We start from the raw sequence: 25,115 nt of genomic DNA, 5'->3' as shown, positions 1-25,115 counted from the left end.
TTTGAATGTTCCCTTTATCTATTTTTTGAGCAGTATATGTTTAGCACCAAGACAGTTCTACCACCTATGCTGCCTATGACAGTCCCATTACCTATGCTGCCTATGACAGTCCTATCACCTATGCCGCCTATGACAGTCCTATCACCTATGCTGCCTATGATAGTCCTGTCACCTTTGCTGCCTATGACAGTCCTATCACCTATGCTGCCTATGACAGTCCTATCACCTATGCTGTCTATGACAGTCCTATCACCTATGCTGCCTATGATAGTCCTGTCACCTTTGCTGCCTATGACAGTCCCATCACCTATGCTGCCTATGACAGTCCTGTCACCTTTGCTGCCTATGATAGTCCCATCACCTATGCTGCCTATGACAGTCCTATCACCTATGCTGCCTATGATAGTCCTATCACCTTTTAACACTTTCTCTGCAGAGAATGGTAATGATATATTGATTAGTATGACTGCGGCCACTTTCCTTGTCACACTTGGCATGAAATACTTCATATTTCAGTTTTCTACTTTCACCCTCAACCAAATGTGTCTCTTGTAGCAGAGCAACTGAACAAGTTTGCACAAGATTTAAACTGTGGCCGTCACAAGACACAAGATTTAACCCATTCCCATCATTTGCATTAGAAGCGCATCGTCTCTGTGCCTTGTGGTAGCGAAAGCAACTGTCCAAAACATCTTGCAGTGAAATCAAGTCATCTTTGCCCTCGCTTAGCTATTCACAGTGACAGATACTTTGCTTGGCGGTGCCCAAACTTTTGCATGCCACTGTATTGTTGATTTCAGAGAGCTTGATTTCACGGCCAAGCCCTATAGAAACGCTATGCATGGAACTTGAAGACTCACCTTTGCTGCTGAGGTATGTGTCCTTCTCTGAGTCTCCAGCTCTGCTCCTCCGGTCTGCTGCATTTATACATTTATGATGACTTTTAGCTTTCACTTTCAGAGGCAGTGGATGGAGGGGAGGGTTCTGATGTTTTCTGAAGAGCCGGTTTTTTAAAAACTGAAATTGAAGGAAGTCTCAGGCAGTTTGGAAAAAATCCTTGGAAAATTTTCCCAAGGAAAATTGTCCTCAGTGGGGCTTCAATCTCGAGTCTTCTTACTCTGTCGTCCAAGTCTCACTCTGGTATTATTTGGTATAAATGAGCTTAGATCTCTACCGCTACCACTGACCAAGTCCATTGTATACATGCGCATCTCACCACCCAGTATCAACGTTATTCATGATACATGAACGCTCAGATTACGATCAGTTATGATGTTGTGAAACCACAATCTAGTCAGACAGCATAGTCAGCATAGTCTGACACACATCTACCTCTGCCAAACATCCCAGCGCTCTTCTTTCCATTGGCCACACACACATACACACACAGAACACACAGAACATCCACAGTTAACTTATGCACCCTAATCATGAATGCTATGGGAATATCAGGCTGTTCTTCGTCTGGGGCAGAATGGAGGGTTTTCAGAAATCAACAGAGGGTTATAAGTATTTGGACACACACTTTCATTATTGATTCAGTGGTGCTTAAAGTTCCAAACTGTCTTTTAATAGGAAGGTCCAAGGAGCTCAGAGCAGATCTGAAAAGAAAGATCATAGATGAGGTCTCTTGGAGTCATTTCTGAACAACTGCAGATTGCAAGATCATCCGTTTAATCAGCTGTACTTCGCCAAGGTCTGGAAGAACACCCAAGCTTTCACCCTCAGCTAGAAAGCTGAGATGAGCTTAGGCCTGCCATGAACCCGAAGCTGCTGGAACACCCTATCTGTTTTACGTTGTCATGGACCATTTTCTTGGGAGAACAAATTTCCATTGGATACATGCATCCGGCATTAGGCCAATCAGTTACTATATAAGATACTCCCTAATGCCGGATTACTCCACCCCCCATCTTCTTAACACCCTGTTACTCCACCCCCTTATCCTCAACACCTGCTTTCTGTTTGTCCTTATTTGTCCTTGTTTGTCCTGTTTGTCCTTGTCCCTGCTTTCTGTTTGTTATGTTCAGTAAATGTGTGTTTTAACCACAATTCCCAAACTGGTCCATCGTGCAGTTTTGGGACTGAAGTTACTCGTGCCCTGCAAATGATACCTCATTCAAAGTCACTTAGTTTCGTTCCTCATTCCAACTCGGCTCCCCAATCAAGATCAACTGGTCCTACTCAGTCCTACATTTTTTAGACATGGCTCAGAGCATGGCAGAATGTTAACTTCCTTACTGCTGTACACCTGTCTAGAGGCATCTGCACTCAGTATAACTCTTTGATCATTTATTCAGGTACTACTTTCATACAGGTTATAATGTTGGAACACACTTTCTTAACACGTCTCTCAACAAGTTTCTCAAGACTCAAGAGTTATGTTGAACAGTGGTATTTATTGAAGGCTTTCACACAAGTCTCAAAGAAGGAAATGTTAAAACGTTAACACAACAAAAAGATATATGACATATGGCAAACGTACAGTAAACCAATGTTTATAACAAGTATAATACAATTGTACTATAAACAATTGTATTATAAGAAATTAGCCCTATAGCCAGTTTCCATAGGCCCACTAGTGCCCATCATGCTAAAATCATCAGGTGAAAAACTTTACATTATTGGCATGCATAGCAGAATTCATATTCTGTGTAAAAGATGTTAATGTTAACATTCTTCAGTTCATTCATTTATGTTATTTATGTTGACTAAAACTCATTCTACATTTTTCTCCTTGTGGGAATTCTTCTGCACAAAGTCGTCAGCTGAATGCACAATCTGCGTGAAGGCTTCCAGCATCAGGCAGTTCAGCTTCTCACTGGGTTTGGTCTCCTCGTGGTAGTTCTTCACCGGGAAGATGCAGTTCATCGTGACGCCGAGGCGGTTACTGCACTCGGTCATCTGCAGACACAGTGTAACACAGCGGCGTTACTCTATCATTAGTTTATCTGTAAACATGGGAGTCTATGGAAGTTATTCTGGACTCAAAGTACGAACAATTACTGACCTTCTCCTTGATCTTCTTGCTTTTGTAGATCTTAGTCATATCCTGCTGCGTCATCAAGCACACCTCGTCCACTCTGGTCATGAAAACCACTTGAGGAATTCCTGCAACAGAGGAACATGAGCTTAAAAAAAAAATGTAGTCTCAGCATTTTGGCCTCATGGCAACACAAAAACAGGGTTTTGGTCATAAAAAAAGAAAAAGCAAATGGTGGTTTCTTCTGATTTTCATGTAGACCAGCCAAAGAGCTTCTGGCAATTTGAACAGAGGACCCTAACACTCTGAATACATGTTTGGAAGTAACTTTCGCTTCATATTCTTTAGTGAACTGTAGATCTTTTTAGGCTGAAAGAGTGTTCTTGGCTCTGACCAGGATTGTATAGATGTTCCAGAGACAGTGGCAGAACAATGGCAAATGGCCCTGTCTATAAACCCACAGCAGCTAATAGCAGATACCTGTGCTTTCCTAAAGCTTTTATTTTCTGGCAAGATTTTTCAGCAAGAAGGAGTTAGGCCTTCCAGTGAGAACTACAAGCTGTCCTGAGCTTTAGCCCACGTTTTCTTGCTCAGACCTTCAGCAACCACATGTTTAAATACGCGCTAACGGAATTCTTTGCTTAGTTGTTGTACTTGTTGAAGCAGTGGCAGATATAAGAGTGAGCTCACCTAATTTACTAGCCGCTGCTCTGATGGTCCTCATTTTTTGGATGACTTCATCCTTCATCAGGGTGACTTTGTCAGCCGCAATCACGCTCACTAGACAGTGAATCTTATCATTCAGAGTGGGGTTCAGGATGTAGTGTCTGTTGTCTTCATCGATTGGGGCGCGAGCTTTAAACTAAACATGAGAAAGAAAGAAAATGGAGAATGAAAGCGTCACTTCTACAGCATACAGAAGCTAAGGGTGGACTGTTTTATTTCATTGGTTGTGTGCAAGTGTGTGTATATAGATCTTACTGTGTAGTTGTTGGGTACGTGGCCTTTTAACACACTCTTGATGTCATCAGGGTGCATCCCTTTGTGCTCTTCCTCTTCCAGACCCATCACGTCATAGAAGGTGAAAGGTACGTTTCCAACATTGAACTTCTCAAACTGTAAATAATAATAATAATAATAATAATAATAATAATAATTTTAAACATATCTGATATCTGTGCTCACAAGCAATTCCATCATTTGTAGCACATCACATATTATAAGTTATATGCCAATCTTCTGCAAGGTTTGAGACATTGAAAAGAAAACCTGAGAAACAATAGCAGACTAGTGAGGAGACCCCGAATCCCTAAATTCCCTGTAACGTTATACCCAGTTCCCATCCCCCAGATCCCCCAATCACAAGATATAACCAGCACTGAGAGGGTGAAGACTAATGTGGAGACATGTGAAATCAGTCACTGCATCTTTTTTTCAAAGGCCGCCTCACCTTTGTGGTGAAACTCTCGCCTGTTAATGCTGAAGCTGTCAGACAGTTGATGTACTGATGTCCTTCAAAGATGGTTTTGATGGAGTTTATGATGCTGGATTTCCCCGCCCCGACCGGTCCATGCAGAAGAAAGCGTAGCTCTCTGACGTCCACACTGCTAATTTTAAAGCCCTTTAGGGCGCTGATCATTGGATGTTGTCTAAGAGGGGAAAAAAATAACAGTTCTTAGTACCATAAATGAGATCAGGTCCAGACCAGTGACAAGTCCTAAACATGAGTCCTAATCAACTCATTTTTAATAATCAACAAAACAATTTTACGCAATGTTTCTAAAGCAAACTCTGATTATTAGGTAAAAATTAATGAATAAACAAATAAATAAATAATTAAAAAAGGTAAATACACTGAGAACATTTGATTTTGAAGGTTCCCTGTAGATGCTTTTTAACATGCGTCTAAATATCTGTTAAATAATAACATCCAATTACATTTCAGTTTCATCTTTTAAAAATTACAACATCTTTTACACAGCCCCTTCATTTCAGGGCACCATAATGTTTGGGATTGCTTAACTAGTGCAGGCCTAAGATACCTACAGCTCGTCCTTATGTCAAACAATGCAAACTACAAACTAAGACAAAGCAACTACAGACTCCAAAGGTGTTTAAAAGCTGTAAAAGCTGAGCCAATGTAAGTCAAAGAAGCTGTTATGAGGTTGAAAATCAATAAAAAAACCATTAGAGACGTCGGCCAATCCTTGGGATTGCCTGCAAAGGGACTGGTAAGCCAAGGAAGACAACCACTGCTGATGGCAGAAGGATCTCCACGAATATTTGGAAAGTCCTTGGTTGTCTGTCCAACAGATCTGAACAGCCTTCAGGAGGCGCAATGCATTTGTCAGAGACTGCTATCCACAGAAGAAGAACTTTGTGAACAGAAATACAGAGGCTACAATGCAAGATGCAACCCACTAAACAGAATGGCCAGATAAGAGTTTGCAAAAAAGTACTGCAGACATCTGGAAAAAGCTCTTGAGGACAGATACGACTTAAGATTAAGATTTAGCTTTATCAGAGTGATGGCAAGAGCAAGATGTGGAGGTAGAACGAACTGCCCATGAGCCAAAGCAGACCATCGCATTTGTGAAACATGATGGTGGGGGTGTCATGGCTTGGTTATCAGGTACTGGTGGACACATCTCTATTGATGATCTCCAGAGCAGGAGAAGACCTCAAGCATTTCTCATTTGTCTCCAAATCCCCTCACAGTTAAGTGCTGATGTTGATCATCAGGGGGTTTAGGAGAAACAAAATTGAGATCTCTCCTCAGAAGATAAGAAAAGACATGAATCCTGAGGTGTGTAGGAACATCTTATCTGCTCAAATTCCAGTAATTGCCCTTATATGTGCTCCATATGTTGAAGGGAAACCTTAAGGGAGCAAGGCGCGAAATAAGCAAGAACTGAAGATGGCTGCTTTAGGGGCTGGGCAAAACATCACCAGAGAAGATACTCAGCACCTGGTGATGTCTATGACGTGCAGACGTCAAATATATGCTAATATATGCAAATACCCTTAAATTCTAATTGTGAAACTGTGGAGCAAAAGGAGGAACATAGCAAGGAAAACTCTGTCTTTGTCCAAAACATTATGGAGGACACTGTATGATCAAGAATGACGGTGGACTTACTTCCATTGGACAGTCCTCCATTCTTTGAGTTCTGTAAGAAATGCATTACTCAGTTATTGGTGTTGCAGATGTTGATACTGTCCATTACTATCAGTTAATATTCATCTTAATTTTACACCACATTTAGAGCTATGAGGCATTTGTTAGAGTCATCTGCACAATTCCTACATACCAACAGTGACCATGGCAGAGCATGAGGTGCTTTCCGAATTACTCTTTATGGTTAAAGTGTAGTTCCCTTCATCTCCAATCTCAGCGTTCTTGATTTCCAAGAAAAACGTTGTGCCAATTTTCCCTGTTTTGTGTTTGCCCTCCACACAGCACAGTTTCTGGCCTTTCTTCTCCCATGTCGCAGTTAATTTGTCTGTGTTTGTCTCACAGCGAAGAGTGACATCTTCTCCAATCTTGACTTGTTTATCAGCCAAAACAGTGACAAATTCCACTGGAAACAGAAGGAAGAGATTGTTAGAAAACAGAAATTCATCCAGCAGGGAATATTGGTCTGCATATAATCATATGCAGTGTATCCATCTTCAGGTCAGGTTACAGTGATCAGGTTGGCAATCTGTGGGTAATTTAGCCACTGGATCAATATTTTTATGGGGCTATTTCCAAGGTCTTGAGTAGTGTTCTGGTTGTCTTGCCACTGGATTAATGTTGCTAATGCCCACAGTGCTTTGCAGTTTTACCATAACACAGTTATGTAACAGTTTTGGCTCATTTTATTTACGCTGCCGAAATGTACATACACACAGCCCACTAGAGAAAGCCTAATCGCAGAATGTCTACTTAGCTAAAAGGCTAAAGGCTAAAAGGCTAAAAGCTAATGCTTGACCAACCGAAGCAAGCAATTGTATGCTCAGGGAAGACTCTGGTGGAGACTGAAAAAGCTAAATGCTAACTCATCCAACCAGCTACAATCAAGCTCCTAAACTAACCAAAGCTAGCTCTGTTGCAGAGCCTTTATATATATATATACAGTCATGCCCGAAAGTATTCATACCCCTGTCAAAGTTTGACTTAAATTTACTTTTATTTAACCAGAAATTATATTTTTGCCTGGAAATGACACAGGCATCTCCCAGGAGATAACACGATGATGTACAATAGGCATCATTGTGGGAAAAAGTATTTCTCAGCTTTTATACACATTTGAACAAAAAGTGGCATGTCCAAAATTATTCATACCCTTCTCAATAATTAATAGAAAAGCCTTCATTGGCTATTACAGCAATCAAACGCTTACTGTAATTGCTGACCAGCTTTTTGCATGTCTCCACTGGTATTTTTGCCCATTCATCTTTAGTGATGAGCTCCAACTCTTTGAGGTTTGAGGGTCTCCTTGCCATCACCCTGATCTTTAGCTCCCTCCACAGATTCTCAATTGGATTCAAGTCAGGACTCTGGCTGGGCCACTGCAAAACATTAATGTTTTTGTCTGCTAACCATTTCTTCACCACTTTGGCTGTGTGTTTTGGGTTGTTGTCGTGCTGAAATGTCCACCGGTTCCCAAGGCCAAGTTTTTCTGCAGACTGCCTGATGTTGTTGTTGAGAATCTTGATGTATTGCTCTTTTTTCATGGTGCCATTTACTGCGATCAAGTTCCCTGGTCCATTGGCTGAAAAACACCCCCAAAACATTAGGTTCCCACCACCATGTTTGACAGTGGGGATGGTGTTCTTAGGGTTGAAGGCTTCTCCTTTTTTACGCCAAATGGTGCACACATCATTGTGGCCAAACAATTCAATTTTTGTTTCATCTGACCATAAAACAGAACACCAGAAGTCTTCTTCTTTGTCCAGATGAGCATTTGCAAAGGTCAAGCGGGCTTTTGTGTGCCTTTTCTGGAGAAGTGGTGTCCTCCTTGGCCTGCGTCCGTGGAACCCAGCAGTGTGCAGTGTCCGTTGAACTGTCTGCCTTGAGATGTCGCCACCAGCAGAGTCCAGATTCACCAGGATGGCCTTGGTGGTGATCCTTGGATTTTTCTTCACCTCTCTCACTATTCTCCTGGCCAGCACAGGTGTCACTTTTGGCTTCCGACCACATCTTCTGAGATTTTCCACAGTGCGGAACTTCTTGTATTTTTTAATAATACTTTGCACTGTAGCCACTGGAACTTGAAAACATTTTGATATGGCTTTATAGCCCTTTCCTGACTTGTGAGCGGCCACAATGCACAGCCGCAGGTCCTTAGTGAGCTCCTTTGTCTTAGCCATGACTGTCCACAAACCAACTGCAGAGAGCTGCTGGTTTTCTCCTGTTGAGTTGATTAAAACAGCTGTTCCCAATGAATCAGGGTAATTAGGATGCTTTAAAACAGCTTGGACTATTTGGAATGGTATAGAACTTTGGATTTTCCCATATACTGTGACAGTTTTCAAAGGGTATGAATAATTTTGGACATGCCACTTTTTGTTCAAATGTGTATAAAAGCTGAGAAATACTTTTTTCCCACAATGATGCCTCTTGTACATCATCGTGTTATCTCCTGGGAGACGCCTGTGTCGTTTCAAGGCAAAAATATAACTTCTGGTTAAATAAAAGTAAATTTAAGTCAAACTTTGCCAGGGGTATGAATACTTTCGGGCATGACTGTATACACACAACATGTATAAATATAACATTAAAAGTATACACAAAATATTTATTATGAATATATATATATATAAAAAAGTATACAAAAATATATTTAAAAGTATACAAAAACATTTATTATAAGTATACAAAAATATTAATTAAAAATATACAAAATATATATTTAAATGTAAACAAAAAAGACCTTTAAAAGAATATAAAAACATTTATTTTAAATATACAAATATATACCTAAAAGCATACAAAAATATATTTAAACAAAAACATTTATTATATATATAAACAAAAAATGAATCAAAAATATTTTTTACTGTAGAAAAATTGCTCTCTCTCTCTCTCTCTCTCTCTCTCTCTCTCTCTCTCTCTCTCTCTCTTAAGCAGTTTGACCAATGGTTGATGTACCTACAGGTACATTTACACCAATCATGGCGAAGAAAAGGCGGGACTTTAAACATGTATATAAAAAAAAAAAATTAAAATCCATTGTCTGGGTGCCATATACATTTTATTGTATTTATTTATTTGTTTACTTCTTTCAAGATCACAGGAATGCCTAGACCATCTGCAGAATAAAGAAATACCAGTTTGGTCAACCAACATAAAAACGAGCTGTGTCTGTAAATAGGACTGCTTTCAGTTTATTTCAGTTTCAGATTTCATACCCTGTAACAACTCATTCATGGCTGGAATGCAGTGATTACTTTATTATCCTTCTTGCAGTGGGTGTAAACCATACCGGAAGTGAACGGTTGGACTCAATTGTCCCTCAGTCCAAATTAAACCATTTGGATGAGGTGAAACTTGCCCAATTATTTAGTGCTTCGTTGTATTTACCAGTCTATATTACTTAGCATTACTGTGATCTGAACTAGCTTGTAGCTTCAACATACAACTTTGGATTGGATTATTTAAACTTACTGGGTGTTGGAGGGCGGTGACCTGTGGAATTGGAGACAAAAAAAAAAACATTAATAAACAGCGGACAAAATAAGTTCATATACCATATACACCCACTTGCTCATTCAGACAATGCTTGATTTTAACTGCTGAAGATATTAAGAGCTTCATGTTCTAACCCTGGAGAAATGCTACACAGGAAACCCGAAGACATCATCGCACACAAGCCGTCCTTCATTAAACATCCTGCTACCAAAGACATTCTCTAAGGAATCTGCTTCTTCCCGGCTAAGGCTGCAGTGGATCTAGAGCCTACCCAAAATCACTGGCCACAAGACCGGAATAATGGACAGGGCAGGACTGGGCAGGGCACCAGTCTGCACCATTTTCAGGGTGCGACAAACAACCACACACTCATACCTTTGAGGCAATTCACCGCAGCCTATTCATCTAGCATTATTAATTATTACAGAGGGAGAAAAATGGAGCTCCCGGAGGGAACCTGTGCCGATACGAGCACGAGAAGTTATAGACTCACCTTTGTCAGAAGTGCTGCTGAGGTCTGTCTCCTTCTCTAAGACTGCAGCTCTGCTCCTCCTGTCTGCTGCATTTATTCGATGAAGATGATGCACTTTCACTTTGAATAGAGGAAGTTGCTGGGCGGAGACTTTGAATGTTGTTTTTGTAAAGAGCCGGTTTCTGAGAAACTGAAACTGAAAGTCTGAAGCAGTGTAAAAGTAGGGCTTACATTTACATTTAAGGCATTTAGAAGACGCTCTTCTCCAGAGCGACTTACAAAAGTGCTTCACCCAAGAGAAACCTCAGCTAGTTTAAATAGACTAATAATTCAAAGATCCTCTAAGTTTAGACTCTACTAAACACAAGTCAGTAAAGAGACCATAGTACTCTTCTCTTAACCTGAGTACTCTCAGAAGAGGAGAGTCTTCAGTCTGGGTTTGAAGACAGCGAGCATTGGACTCTGCTGTTCGGACACCCAGGGGAAGTTCGTTCCACCACTTCGGTGCAGGACAGAAAAAAGTCTGGACGCTCGTCTTCTGTGGATCTTAAAGGATGGCGGGTCGAGCCGAGCCGTACTTGAAGCTGGAAGGGCTCTTGGTGCGGATTGGCTTTTGACCCTTGCCATCAAGTACGGAGGGGCTGGCTGGTCTGTTCTTGGCTTTGTAGGCCAGAGTCAGGGGTCTGAATCTGATGACCTGGGCACCAGCTACGGGAAGCCAGTGAAGAGAGAACACAGCAGAGGAGTGACATTTTTGTATTTTGAACCACATTTGTGGGCCTTCAATACTTGAAGATCTGCTGGACAAATACTAAAAGAGCACATTTTCCTTCATTCTTCACTGATGACCTGATTGAACACTCAAGTCTTACTCTGAAAATAATTTAAGGATTATATCTTGCTTAATGCATAGATTACATAGCAAATAGATAAAGCCTATCAAAAAAAAACATCAATCATCATGCATAGCAATCAGTGTTTATGATATAGGTCTTCAAATAGGTCTATGATATTTGCACATATACAGGTAGCCTACACAGAATGCCAGAAGGTATGCACTCGCAGTTGTGGCTAGAAGTTTGCAGACACTCATCATAGACATGACCTTCATGGACAACATCAGACTTTGAACTGTTGTTTTCCTGGGACAGGAAGACTTCCACAACATCCACCTTATGAACAAGAGCTTTGATAAACTTGCCTATTGGGACTCCGCATCCCAACGCACTCCCCAGTGCATCCCAAAAGTACTGGATTCCAGAGAACACAGTTATCTCCACTGTTCCACAGCTGAATGCCTGGCACTATTAGGCAGCATGGTACCAATAAGTCCATGTTTATCTGCTCCAGTGAGTGCTATTCTATTGCCCGTACTTTACTTGAATCAAACTAAAACAATGAATTATTTCAGGTAAAACATGAAATATTGTGAAATGCAATTACTATATATAGAGAATTTGGATTGAGCATTTGGCTAATAAGACTAATGCATTATTCATTTGCTAGGTAACAGAGAAAATGAGAAAATTGAGGACCCCAGATTAAAATAGCCGATACCCAATCAATTCAAATGATCTATTAAAATCTGCCCCAATTCAGATCCACTGGATCAGATCAGGACATTTCCTACTGCCTTCACTGTGGAAAAGCAGAGCAAAGATTTTGACCCTGGAGTGATGGTGCACTATTCTACTGTGCAGCAACATCTGCACACCTATACAAAATGCAGCATCAGATATTTTCAAAGGAACATCTAAAACAATCCTGAAGCACTTCAGAAACACTTCCTGTGGACTGATGAAGTTAATAGAACTTTATGGCTGCGATGGCCACAGGTTTGTTTGGCGAAAAAAGATGCAAAAAAAAGATAAAGGTGAAGATGGCTTCTACAGCAGGATAAATACTCCTAAAAATCTAGAAAATCTAGATCTCAAATTCAACCTGTTTTGTCTTTATTTGTGCTGAATGTCCTTGCTGATATTGTCTGCTTTGTTGTCAGATTCGGACATTGGTCTGTGGTCAGGGCTTATCTATGAAAGTGAAGCAATCTACATTGACACATCACTGCACACATAACCGCCATATAAACAATTAGAAATACCTAGAAGTAGGTAAAGGATCATTGTATAACTCATGTATAACTAACTTTTCACCATAGCAGACTTAACAACCTTTTTCACACTGCACTACTAACAAATGCTGCTTCTGCTGGCCTCATTTGGGACAACGTTGCCTTTTTTGTCAGTATGGAAATGGTTTACACAGTTGCTGAAGGTGGTTTAATGACATTAACATTAAATGCTTTCCCATTCTTTGACACAGATGTTCAACTTCACCTTAAAAAATGTAGGTACTTTAACTTAGCAAGGCAGTTAAGTAAAAAAAAAAGTATGTTAAGTAAAGTATTAAGAAAGTATTACATTTATTCTAAAGTTAGTTAAGTTAAATATTTGAAGTTAATTAAGGAAACATAGTTAACATATATTTGAAAGTTTCAAATATCTTCAAAGACAAATCATTAGTTTTCTATGTTAAAGCAATTGTTTTTGGACAGTAGGTAGGAGGTTTTTGTGTGAGCTTTGTGTTGAGTGCAAGCCAGGAGAAAATGTGCAGGTATTTGCATACAGATATTTCTCTTTTACTACAAAAAAAATGGCTTAAACTATTTCAGCTTTCCCTTTTCTGTTCTAAATAAGATAAAGCTCTGTCTCTCAGCCCCAGCCTGCAACTCTCTGATTACAATGATACTGAAAGTGAAAGTGGACCGAGAGCATAAATACAAAGGAGCTTCAGGGCAGATTCAGGGCAATAGTTGAAGACCCAGACCTCAGTAACACTGCTAATAAAGGTACATTATTTTTTTATTTCTTAACGTCTTGCCTGTTTCTTACAGAACTTATTCGACTGTATGACTTTTATTCTGTAGTTTGCTTGAATGCATATACTTTCCATAGCCTCTCTACAGCATCTTCTCAGTTAGTTAACTCATTCCATTCAGATCTTTTTAATTTCATTAACTGAACACTAGTTAGCTTCTTGTTACTCTTAACTATGAGTTTGCATAACTCAAATGTCTTAGAATTTGCTATATACTTCATTACCTTATAAAGCCATCACAGTAGAATCACACCAGAAAGTTGCAATTTTGAATGTTTCTGTTTTGTGTTTAATTTGAATTAAATAAATATAGTGGTTAAATCTTTATTAGCTTTTAATGGAAGTCAATGTGAAAATAAAATAAAACTACTTTGTCATTTTGGAGCATTTCTAATACATGACATTTAGATTTTGATGCAATGTGAAGAACAGCTGCCAGATTCACATTATGTTAAAAAGTGAAAAACAGAAAAAGTAGATTTGTGTATCTGCGACAATTTGATTTTGAAATAGGGTTTTCGTAATTTTAATCTTAAGTTTGATTAAGTAACTATTGCTAATGCACTGCAGTCATGGTCTTTTTTATTGGTCTTCATTATCCTTTTTAAATATCTTTTTTCATTTATGTGTTATGTGTTTCTTTGAATGAGGAGTTCATTGGCAGGGACAATGTTGGAACAGTGACCTCTGGGAAGGATGTCAAAAGTTCAAATAGGGATGGAAACTATGATTGAAAACATACATTCAGGTGTTTTCTTTAGGTGACCTTTTGAATTTTTCGGACTGGATTAGTTTTACCTAGGGATGTGCTGTAATTGGAGTGATTACTAACAAAATGTGTTTTTATTCCAGTTTAAATGTTCATGTTAATTGAGTAAAGTACTGAGTAAAAAAAAGAAATGACAGGAAAACTGATGCTAACAACATTTTTGACAAATGTTGTTTGTAGAGTCTGTAAATATACTTTAAAAGAAAATGAAAGAAAACTTTAAGTACTGTCACGAACAATCTACTATATATTCATTCTAATTTCCACAACTGTAAACAGTCAGAGACTACCAGGGCCATCATTAGGCCCAATTTACTGGGACACGTGCCTCAGTAGAATATTGGCCCACTAAAATCATTGCAGTAAAAGTAATTACTTTATCTGAGCAGACGCACAGGACACGCGACACATATTCACTACATGCACTACACTTCCCATAATGCCCCAGCTGACATTTGGAAATATTTTAAATTCAGTCAGTCAACGGATAAGTTAGCAACAAGGTAGCTACTTCTAACTGCATAACTTACCATCAATTAGAGCAGTGAAGCGAAGCTATTCAAAAACCTAGCAAAGGCATCAGTTACATTAGCATAGGCTGTATTTTAGCTGGCTAGTTAAAGTGGCATTGATGAGTGAAGTATAGCCAGAATAAAAGTAAACTACTGTATTTTAGGAGCTTGTGTTATCTAACTAACATGCAAAGACACAATAACAGTTATACATGTGGTTTAATGCACTAAGGAAATAATAATCCATGCATGTGTGTTACCGTAATATTATTAATATAATAATAATAATAATCATCATCATCATCATCATCATCAGAACAAGTTAAATTATTACTAACATTATTATTATTAACATAACAAATTATGTTACAGTTATATTATTAATATATTAATAATAATCAGAAGAATAAAAATAAGAACTAGTTATATTATTACTAACATTATTACTAATTAAAAATAATGATATTATTATTATGTTAATAATAATATTATCAGACAAGTAACAGGGTTTAGCCTTCCCCTGTTAAATTCTGGGTGTGCTGCAGTCCTATGAATCTAAGAATCCTGTCTCACACCAGCCAAACAATGTTCTTCCTTCAGTTTATTTTAGATGTAAATTTATGCTTTGGCTCAAATTCGTGTATTCTATCATCTCTTTATTTTTTTTGTCTCTCCAGAGTTCTCAAACACAATGAAAACATTCAAGTCTAGTGTTTGACCACTGTGGTGAGCTTCAGTGAGGGGTCATTTCTGCTGTAGTCATCTGGAACAGAAGTGCCCATCCGGTGGAGGTCTGTCTCTGTGAGAAAGATCTACTACGATTGGAGGACTAAAGTCCATCACTGAACTTTCACTTTTACAAATTACACAAACCCCTTTTCCTCTGTTCATCGTTAACAAGCTAGGCTAAGGCTGGTTGAGTTTGCACACTTGGGTGCTCTGAAAAAATTACAGGCCCAGTGATCTACAAGTTCGTCAAACTCAGCGGCACTGTAGGAACCACCATATTTAGTCTCACAGCCGTTTATTTAGTCTAAGGCTTATTACACACCCTGGTGCATTAACTACAGGGACTTCTGTACAAACTGGTGGTGCTATTGTCTAGTAATAGAAGTTTTAATAACTCTTTTGGTTATAGATAATTCAGCCTAGCTTGTCCTACAGTAATAATATTGATGCCCGGATGTGAGAATTGTTTAAGTACATTACACTAAATACAAGTTGAGTTGTTGATTTGTTGACCAACATCAGCCCATGTAAGGAAGAATGCTATGTTAAAGCAAATTGTGTTTTAAGGGTTAGATTAGACTAAGTTTGATAGGTCATATACTTTGGACACTGGAGCTTATTGAGAGCTGCCAAAACACCACATTGTCTTTGCCAAATGTTTGGATCTCCCAGTCCTAGCCCCAAATATCAGAAACCAGTTCCAGGCCCTCCCACTCCCAGCCCTAAGTTCTCAGAGTTCCCTCCCTCTTAGAGTCTCCTCCCACAGTTTCAATGCTGATGGCATGTTCTGATAGCAATGGTAGACTTGAGTACAATTGCTTTAAATCAGCCGTTAAACAATGAAAACAATGTACAACAGAAAGTCCTGAAAGTCTTGAGAACCTGTGTTAAGAAAGTGTGCTCCAACAGCACAAACACACTTCACAAACTTGAACCTCAGAACCTGAGTTAATGATCCAAGAATCATAACCAGTGCAGATGCCTCCAGACAGTAAAATAAAAATGCTGAGCAGGGCCAGCACCTCAAGAGATTTGAGCTCTCAGGTGACTTTTCATAAGGTCTGAGACCTTAATTATCTAGTTAGAGCTATGGCTTATTCACAGTCATCACAAGGAAAGGCCACATTCAATCTTCATTTCAGCTTCGTAAATACTCTTAAACACTAAATACTCCTCAAGTCTTATCCCAACAATCAAACAGCTATGGGCTCCTAAAAGCAGCTGCCTAGCACTCTTAAAACCCACAAATACAAGAACACAAGAAAATGGCAAGACCATTTGCAGGTAGACATTTTCTGTGAATTAGAAAATTTAAAAAAATTTAATTTGGGAAGATCAAGAAAGCATTCAGAGAGAGAGAGAGAGAGAGAGAGAGAGTTTGACTGCAAAAGACCTTCAGGAAGATTCGGCAGACTCTAGAGTGGTGGTGCACTGTTCTACTGTGCAGCGACACCTTCACTAATATGGCCTTAATGAAGGATCTATTCCTGCCTCCTTATCACAGAATGCAGCAGCAAACGTCTAAACAACATCTAAACTAACCTGATGCAGTTTGAAACTTTGTGGCGTCAGTGAGCAAAGATGTGGAGAAAAATGGTGCAGATTTTCATGTAAAGAACACCTGTCCAATAATGTTGTGTTGCAGCCAGTGACACAGAGAACAGTTTACTGATGGAAGAAAGAATGGATTTAATTTAATAGCAGGAAATTCTGAAAGCAAACATCACACCATCTGCAACAAATATAAAAATGACTTCTACAGCAGAATGTTGGTTCTAAACCCACCTCAGAATTTGGGTGCAAATGCCATTGGGTGCAAACCATCCATTAAAGGTTAATGCTTTACTATATAGATTTTTTTAGAATGTGTAAAAGTGTCAAAATTGACAACTGATCTGCATTTCAGTGAACCATACCCCCCTCCCCCTCCAAAAAAATAAAACATCTAAAAAAATAAAATGTGTAATCTAAACACTTTAGGTTGAATTTAGACCTTAGTCATTAGTCAAGGCTATATAAAAGTGGAAGAATCTACTTCTACACACCATTGCAGCCACTGTGCAAATGGTGTGGAGCACCAGTAGGTTATGGGTTATTGCAAAACACAATAGCATCAGTCAAAACCTACCTTTTACACCTCCCTCTACAGAGAAACAGTGCCGACGGCTTCCTGTTGACCTCATTTGTGCAGTGTTGCCTCCCACCATTTACCTTCCCATCTTTTGTTTTCAATATGAAACAAAGAAAAGAGTGGAAAAAAGGCTATATAATATATAGCATATGCTATATAAATAATATATGTGGATTGTTTTTGTGTGTATGGGGACAAGGCTGCAGGGGGGCAAAGGTGGAGAAGGTATGGGGGGGTGGGTGGTTGCAAGACAGTAAACTTCCAGTTCAGCACTATGTGGTTATCATGTCTGCACAAGTTGGTTTTTTGGTTTTCACTAAGTGAGCAGTTTCTCACAGTTAGCACAGAGTGATTTCCTCTCGTTGTGGACAGTTGACCATAAAAAAAAAAAAAACATCCAACAAGTTCATATCAGTTCAACACTTTAAATGGATTCTAGTTTTTAGTTGAAAAGTTAAGTTATTATTAACATAGAATTTTTAATCGAGTTTTAAAGTTTCAAAGTTTTTTTTTACTTTTCTTTTTAAATAAAGCATTTATTTTTGCACAGGAAATTTAGCACTGCTTTTAGTGCTAAATTTTTTAAATCTTTAAATTTTGCCCTGCTTTTACACTTCAGTTGTTGATTTTGAAAAATGAAATGAAAAAATGTAAATGTCGACTTTTTGACCTGTAGAACACCAACAAACATGATAATCAAGACTTCAAGTCTCATATTTTTATGTTTGAATTTGAAAAACTCTTACTGTTGCCGTAAACAAGACAATGTGACTGAGCCCATCCACAATTTCTTCTCTTAACCTGCATGATTTTGAAACTGAAAGTAGAATGAGAGCATATAAATGCCAAACAGCTGCTGACTCGAGTATCAGTATCAGTCACACTTCGCATCAAGGTAAGTTTCCCGTACGTTTTCATTTTTCTGTTTCCACAAGATGACCTTTTAGTGGTGTTCTTGTTTGTATTTACTGTACCTTTTAAAGATTTCTATACTAATATATATTTAAAATAAATAAAAATAGATAGTTTAAAAAGTGCATTATCTTAAAATATCTAATAAATTTTTATTGAAGATTTGAAGTTAATTAAGGTCATATAGGTTATTGTTATTGTTAACTTAATGTAAGTTTAAATTATTCAAAATTTTAAATGGAACAAGTTAAATAACTTCTCTAACTGAGGACCAAAAACACCTTATTTTCATAAAACTTTTTGAAAAACAAATAAGTAAGTAAATAAAATAACCTATACTTTTTATATAGTATGGAATCATTTTAAATATTTTGTAAATGTTAAATAATGTTGTGGTAATGAATGATCTTCAGCTTTGGAAATCAGTGCCTGTAATCTTTGTTATGTGCTATATTTCTTATATAGAAAAATGTGAAAATCATGTGTTGTAATGTGTTACCATTTCGAGGATGTCTGTTTTGTGTTTAATGCTAAACAAATGGAGTGTTTAAAAAAAATAACTTTGTGGTCAAAGATTATTTTATCATCCAATTTTTTTCTAGAGTTTCTATTTCTAAAACAGCAACACTGGTGTTTATAATGAAATAACTTTTTATAAATCTATTCTTACCATGGTGATACCATAACTGCTTTAGCCCAATTATAAAACTGTGCGACCTGTTCCTCCGCCTTTCTGTTTGTTTTATTCTCTTTGTTTGCTTTGGGAGTGTTATAGCCTGAAGTCAAAACACATGAAGCAGGTTTAAATACAAAACAGAGAGCAAAGACAGTGAAGGTCACAAACAAATTTCAACAGATAAAACAGTCACCTGTACCAGGGGTCAGCAACCGAAATCTTTAAAAAAATCTTTTTTGTGTACTTTACTGAATTTATATTGTACCATTTTGCTTATAAATATGCCTCAGTATGTGTTAACATCCTAATATTAGCTAAAAAGTATAAATGTAAAATTAGACTTACTTAAATTTGACTTACTAAGCTGTAGCTCGGCTATAGCTGTTTTTCTAATGTCTGGCAGGAAACTTTTCCGCAAAAGTGAAAGTGTCTCGTAAAATATCTGTCAACGTTCTTATTGGAATTTTCCCAGTTCCACCTTAAATAGTGCCCAAGGTGCTAAAACTGCTGCACCCGCAAGTGGAATGGGAAAATTCAAACAAAGAGCTGCTAAATGAGCAATTTTAGTAAAGAAATTTTTGTTTTAGTGTTTTTAACCGTAAAAGACCAGATGCTGAGCTGGAAGAAAAGCACAAAACTGACAAAATGGCAAATCATTTTCCTTGAGAATTATGAACGCTGATCCAGGAGATGAAGGGAACTACAATGTAACCACTAGCTAGGCGAAATTGTTGTCTACATTGCTGTGTGGTGCTGTTGAGCCACAAGAGGGCAGTAAATGGGCCACATGTTGCCGAGCCCCAAAAACATGTTATTTCCATTTATCTTTTTGAAAAACAAATAAGTAAGTAGAAAAAATATAACCTATACTTTTTATATAGTATGGAATCATTTAACATATTTTTGTAAATGTTAAATAATGTTGTGGTAATTAATGATCTTCAGCTTTAGAAATCAGTGCCTGTAATCTGTGTGCTATATTTCTTATATAGAAAAACACAAAAATCATGTGTTGTATTGTGTTATGGATGGATGTCTGTTTTGTGTTTAATGTAAAACAAATTGACTTTAATGCAATGTTTAAAAAAATAACTTTGTGGTCAAAGATTATATTTTCATCCAAGTTTCTATTTCTAAAACAGCAACATTGGTGTTTTTAATGAGAGATTTATAAATCTACACAAACATGTTGCAGAGCCCCTCCCTATACTGCCTTGTGAAAATGAGCACACTGTATGAAAAGCAAACTTTAATATATGAATATTTGTTTATTTGAACAATACTAATGCATGTGTTTTTTTTATAAAATTACCTCCATCTCTCAGTACTGAATACGTCTTTAGATAGCAGACCAGACTAAACGTCTGAGGTTTAAATAAGACAGACTCCTCCAGAATAATCCTCTCCAACCATGTTCTGATCATCTGCAGCTGATGTTCTGCTCCTAATTCTACACATTTGAAGGAGTAATAAATGTGTTCCATCTCTCAGTGTTGATCACATGAAGATCAAATGTCCAGATGATAAAATTTGTTCAAGATAAAATTACATTTTCATGGGATCTCCTAATTTTTTTCATGCGAATGTGGACTGCTAACAACTCTTCCAACTTTCAAGCCTTTAATTTATCTGTTTGGATTCCTTGCTAAGAATCAGACAAACTGTTGTAGCTAATTAAGACCAAGCATTAGAGTACTAAATATTCTGACTATAGCCTTTTCCCACAGTTCTCTAGGTGGACAATCCACTGGCAGATTGAAAATGAACTGGCTTAAACTCGGTTCCAAACCTGGTGAGTTTAAACTATTCAATACAAACGTCCTGAAGCTTTCAATTACACATACAGTCTAATTTCCTAATAAACCTGATATATATATATATATATATATATATATATATATTTTTTTTTTTTTTAATAGAACTATAATAAGATATATCTCTTATTTAGCCATTCAAATCCAATATTTTATGTGATTTGAAGTAAATTAAGTAACTTGGGTCTATTTTTTTATTACTTTACACAAAATAAAAGTAGCTAGAACCTGTCTTGCTAGAACCTTGGGTACTGGAATAGACCATGGAATATTAGCACCATATTACCCAAAATAATTACTAGTACTATAAATGTTAACATGATTTCCTTTGCGTATGAGCTTATTAAGGGATGTTTCAATCTCTCCTCTTTGTTTCCAAAAGTTTTTGTCACAGTTTTGGCCGATAAACAAGTGAAAATCGGAGAAAACTTCTCTTTGAAATGTCAGACAAACACCGAAAGAATAACTGTGACATGGAAGAAGAAAGACCAGACGCTGTGCTGTGTGGAAGGAAAGCATGAAACCGTCAAAGATGGCAAATCATTTTCCTTGAAAATAACGAACGCCGATCCAGGAGATGAAGGGAACTACACTGTAACCATACAGAATTCATCGGGCAGCGCCTCATGCTCTGCCATGGTCACTGTTGGTATGTAGGAATTCTTAAGGACATAGTCATACCCTAATAGCTCAATATTAACATCACACTAAGATAATAGTGAACTGTTACTGAAAGACAGTAATGGGCACCAATCTGTAATAAATAAACCCCCCAAACTAAACCATATAGCTTGAATTTTCCCCTTTCAACATCCTGTGTCCCGCAGAAGTATAACAAAAGTGTTATTACTAAGTTCTATTATCAGAGAACTGCCCCACCAGTTTGTACCTGCAGTTTCTGAGTAATAAGCCTCAGTGTGTGATGAGCCTTTCTTCGTTAAGGGATAAATTACAGCTGTTAGTGAAAGGTGGTATCTCATTCTAGCTCTATGATAACTCAGTGATGCATTTCTTACAGAACTCAGCGAATGGAGAACGGTCCAATGGAAGTAAGTTTAATTTAAGATCATTTAATGAGTTTAACATATTAGCAAAACAACTGAACAAAAATTATTGCATGTTTTTTCCCCCAAAATGATTGATGATTTTTAAAACTTCAAATATTACTTATATTACAAATATAAGTATTACAAATTTTACAGTTACATAATTAAGTTAGAGGATTTTGTGCTTTTAATTTGTTTGATTTGCTAGGCAAATATTTAATTGTAACTCTAAAATCATACAAAACAAAAATAATGCAATATTCTTGCTAATATTTCAGAAAATAATGTTTTCACTTGGTTTGTAGCATATTTAATAAAACTCTAAACCAGGTGTAACAATCAAGTTTCTCTTTAAACAATTACTTGAATAACTTAATTAAAAAGAATTTCAATGGGACTTTTCCCCATGTATAGCTCTGCAAACTTTTGTTTTCCCTCTTAGACAAGAGCCAATGACCAAGAAGTTAAAGAACTTTGGGATTTGCAGCAGGGATGTTAAAGAGCTTCGCTTCCTTCTGTATGGACCAGTTGGGGCAGGGAAATCCAGCATCACAAATACCATCAAAACCATATTTGAAGAACATCAGTACATCAACTGTCTGGCTGCTTCAGCTTCAACAGGCAAGAGTTTTACAAAAAAGGTGCGTGCACTCCTGTTTTGATCAAAAATGGATATTCTGTTAAGGTGGTATTCTAAAATACTCCACATGTCTCACAGGAACCACAGATTAGCCTCCACGCTGAGTGTTGGTAGCATCTTGTGATCTGAAAGACCTAGTGGATATAATATTGGATATAAAATAACTGGGGATTTGGGAAGTTGGGTAGTTATTCATGTTCCAAACCAGGAACCAGAAATATTGTGTCCATGGGTTCCAAGTTGGCCCCACATACGGATGCCCACCAGGGTCAGTTATGGGACCAGGAAGGGTTAAAAAAAGGGGCCCCATCTGGGTTGTACACGGCACATGGTGGCTTAGATGGGACCCATGTGAGATTTGGGTGGACTGTAACAATGGGGCCTGTTTGGGACGCTCAACTGGGTCCCAGAAATAACACGTGTTTAAACCCACTCAGAGGCCACGCCCATATGCAATTCACCTGGCCCATGTTCCACCCATGTGAGCCACACATGAGCATGTTGGTTCCTGCTTTAACAAACGACTGGGTACAGTGAAAGTGAATTGGTCACCCAAGTAAGAAATATATAATAAGTATAAAGTAAGTAAGTATATAAGTAAGAAGTATATAATATTTTTTAAAAGCCGATTTTGATCAAATTGTGATGAATACTGTATATCAAATTTGCAGTATCCAGTACCAGAATTATGCTTGACATTTAGATTTATTATAATAATAATTATTATTATTATTATTATTATTATTATTATTATTATCATCATTATTATTATTATAATTATTATTATTTACAGCTTGAGAAGTACAGTGTCGGGAATGTACCCTTCACCTTTTTTGATGTGATGGGTCTGGAAAAGGGGTCAGAAGGGGTGCACCCTCACGACATCATCAGTGCTTTAAAAGGCCATGTACCCAACAACTACGAGGTAACAAACACACACAAACATACACAATCAATGAGACACAATCGTATGACCTCATGTTTTTTCTCTGATATTTAGTTTAAAGAGAACGTCCCAATAGATAAAGACAACAGATCCTACATCGTCAACCCCACTCTGAATGATCAGATTCACTGCCTAGTGAGCGTGATTGCAGCCGACAAAATCATCCTGATGACAGATGAAGTCATCCAGAAAATGAGGACCATTAGAGCAGAAGCCAGTATATTGGGTGAGCTCACTTTTACATAACAATAATACAAAAAAAAAAAAAAAAAACGTTACAAGTGTTTTTTAGTTACTGCTTATTAACAAGTGCAGCAGTTGTAGAGTTGTAGTGTGTGTGTGTGTGTGTGTGTGTGTAATAACTGTGGTTTGAGGAGAATACTTGCTCAGCTGGAGTTTGTAGTTTTCACAAGAAGCTCTAACTCCTTCTTGCTGAAAAATCCTGCCATAAAATAAAAGCTTTAGGAAAAGCACAGGTATCTGCTATTAGCTGCTGTGGGTTTATAGACAGTAGATATTTCCATGGTTCTGCCTCGGTCTCTGAAACATCCACATAGTCCTGATCAGAGCCCAAAACACTCAGACCTTGTGTTTGGTGAAACGACCAAGTCATCAGCTGCGTTTCTCCGCTCAGGTTGTCAGAAAGCACCTTAGCTGGTCTTAGCTGGAATGAAATGGGAGCTGTTTCTAACATGTGTGTGATCTGTAAGAGCTCATGTTCTTCTGCTGCAGGAATTCCTCAAGTGGTTTTAATGACCAGAGTGGACGAGGTGTGCCCGATGACAAAGCAAGACGTGACTAAGATCTACCAAAGCAGGAAGATCAAGGAGAAGGTCAGCCACATTGCTAAAACTTTGCTAAAGTTTCTACTTTAATTCCAGAATAAAAAAAACGCTGCTGTGTTACACTGTGTCTGCAGATGACCATGTGCAGTAACATACTGGGCGTCCCAATGAACTGCATCTTCCCTGTGAAGAACTACCACGAGGAGACCAAACCCAATGAGCAGCTGAACTGCCTGATGTTGGAAGCCTTCACACAGATTGTGCATTCAGCTGACGACTTCGTGAAGAAGAATTCCAACCAGCAGAAAACTGTAGAATGAGTTTCCTCATATTCAACATTAGCATGATTAATGTTAGCTTGATGTTCGATTCATTGAGAAATCTTGCTCTTTTCATAGAACCAAATTTTATGAAATATACGAGAATAAGGATACTGTCTATAGCTATTGCTTTTCTTTGTAACTTAATTTGTAATTTAATTAATCAAGGTCTGTGTGGGGGCCATAAACAATAAAACTTAAAAAGTCTTAAGAACTTGATTGTTGAGAAGGTACGTTCCAACATCTCAAAAAATGACTATGAAATAAATTTTCAAAGAATCATAACCTGTGCAAAAACCTCCACAGCTATCCTCCTGGGGTTATTTAAAACTCTATAATGAATTGTGCTCCATGAACTACACTACAGAATTTTCTGTTACATTTACAACCCAACGAAAACATCTTCAGCAGCATCTGACTTGACAACAACATCTGTGCTGGTCCAGCCCACACAGCAGTTTACATTGGTTTTCTCAGTGGTTGCTGAGAGCCTTAATAAAAGATGTATTTGCCGATCTGTAACTACCAGTATTTGCTAACAAATCCACAAGCTTTCTTAATTAATGTACATTATATAAAAAAGTGGTTCCCAACCCTGGTACTGGAGGACCACCTACTAGTGGGAGGAAGTCGCCAGTTGACCCGCCAATTTGTGTTCCTTCTTCCCTGATCACAGACTCTTGCCAGCATGGGAAAGAGGATGTTAGCCATCAGAGAGACTATAAATGCAGGGTTTGTGTTTGGATAAGTGAACAGTATGTGTAAATTAACCCTAGCCTCTTCCTAGGCTGAAATCACAGTTGGTGGAGAATGCGGGCACAGAGCCT

At 37.9% G+C, this 25,115-nt stretch overlaps 2 protein-coding genes and 1 pseudogene across 3 annotated transcripts; 1 reads left to right on the top strand and 2 right to left on the bottom strand.

The window, feature by feature from the left end:
- Positions 1-2,385: 2,385 nt before the first annotated feature.
- LOC140561396 (interferon-induced protein 44-like) lies at positions 2,386-10,267 on the bottom strand. Its single transcript, XM_072686581.1, has 9 exons — positions 10,153-10,267; positions 9,636-9,656; positions 6,295-6,564; positions 6,123-6,153; positions 4,434-4,632; positions 3,965-4,099; positions 3,674-3,845; positions 3,011-3,111; positions 2,386-2,904 (listed from the first exon to the last, which is right to left on the bottom strand). Coding segments are annotated over exons 2-9 (1,095 nt in total). The 5' UTR covers positions 9,637-9,656; positions 10,153-10,267; the 3' UTR covers positions 2,386-2,718.
- A 638-nt stretch (positions 10,268-10,905) lies between these two features.
- LOC140561514 (U7 small nuclear RNA) lies at positions 10,906-10,958 on the bottom strand (annotated as a pseudogene).
- A 1,954-nt stretch (positions 10,959-12,912) lies between these two features.
- On the top strand, positions 12,913-24,753 carry LOC140561390 (interferon-induced protein 44-like). Of its 2 annotated transcripts, none has more exons than XM_072686571.1 (9): positions 12,913-12,979; positions 20,465-20,529; positions 20,934-21,200; positions 21,570-21,600; positions 22,040-22,238; positions 23,031-23,162; positions 23,238-23,409; positions 23,916-24,016; positions 24,103-24,753. In XM_072686571.1, the coding sequence occupies exons 2-9, from the start codon at positions 20,499-20,501 to the stop codon at positions 24,286-24,288; spliced, it is 1,119 nt and encodes a 372-aa protein (XP_072542672.1). In that variant the 5' UTR covers positions 12,913-12,979; positions 20,465-20,498; the 3' UTR covers positions 24,289-24,753. The 2 variants fall into 2 exon arrangements, with proteins under 2 accessions (XP_072542672.1, XP_072542673.1); XM_072686572.1 differs by lacking the exon at positions 12,913-12,979 and adding an exon at positions 17,779-18,044.
- Positions 24,754-25,115: the final 362 nt, after the last annotated feature.

Source organism: Salminus brasiliensis, chromosome 8 (genome assembly GCF_030463535.1).
Source record: "Salminus brasiliensis chromosome 8, fSalBra1.hap2, whole genome shotgun sequence".
NCBI classification, from domain to species: Eukaryota; Metazoa; Chordata; class Actinopteri; order Characiformes; family Bryconidae; genus Salminus; species Salminus brasiliensis.
Note: the sequence above shows the minus strand (reverse complement) of the source record. Positions and strands in the feature narration are given on the sequence as shown.

Coding starts and splice junctions, on each gene's coding strand:
- LOC140561396 (XM_072686581.1), bottom strand. Junction 6,154..6,294: donor CTCTGCCATGGTCACTGTTG/GTATGTAGGAAT, acceptor CATTTCTTACAG/AACTCAAAGAATGGAGGACT. Junction 4,633..6,122: donor TGGAGGACTGTCCAATGGAA/GTAAGTCCACCG, acceptor TTCCCCTCTTAG/ACAACATCCAATGATCAGCG.
- LOC140561390 (XM_072686571.1), top strand. CDS start 20,499: ATGAACTGGCTTAAACTCGGTTCCAAACCTG. Junction 20,530..20,933: donor TAAACTCGGTTCCAAACCTG/GTGAGTTTAAAC, acceptor TGTTTCCAAAAG/TTTTTGTCACAGTTTTGGCC. Junction 21,201..21,569: donor CTCTGCCATGGTCACTGTTG/GTATGTAGGAAT, acceptor CATTTCTTACAG/AACTCAGCGAATGGAGAACG.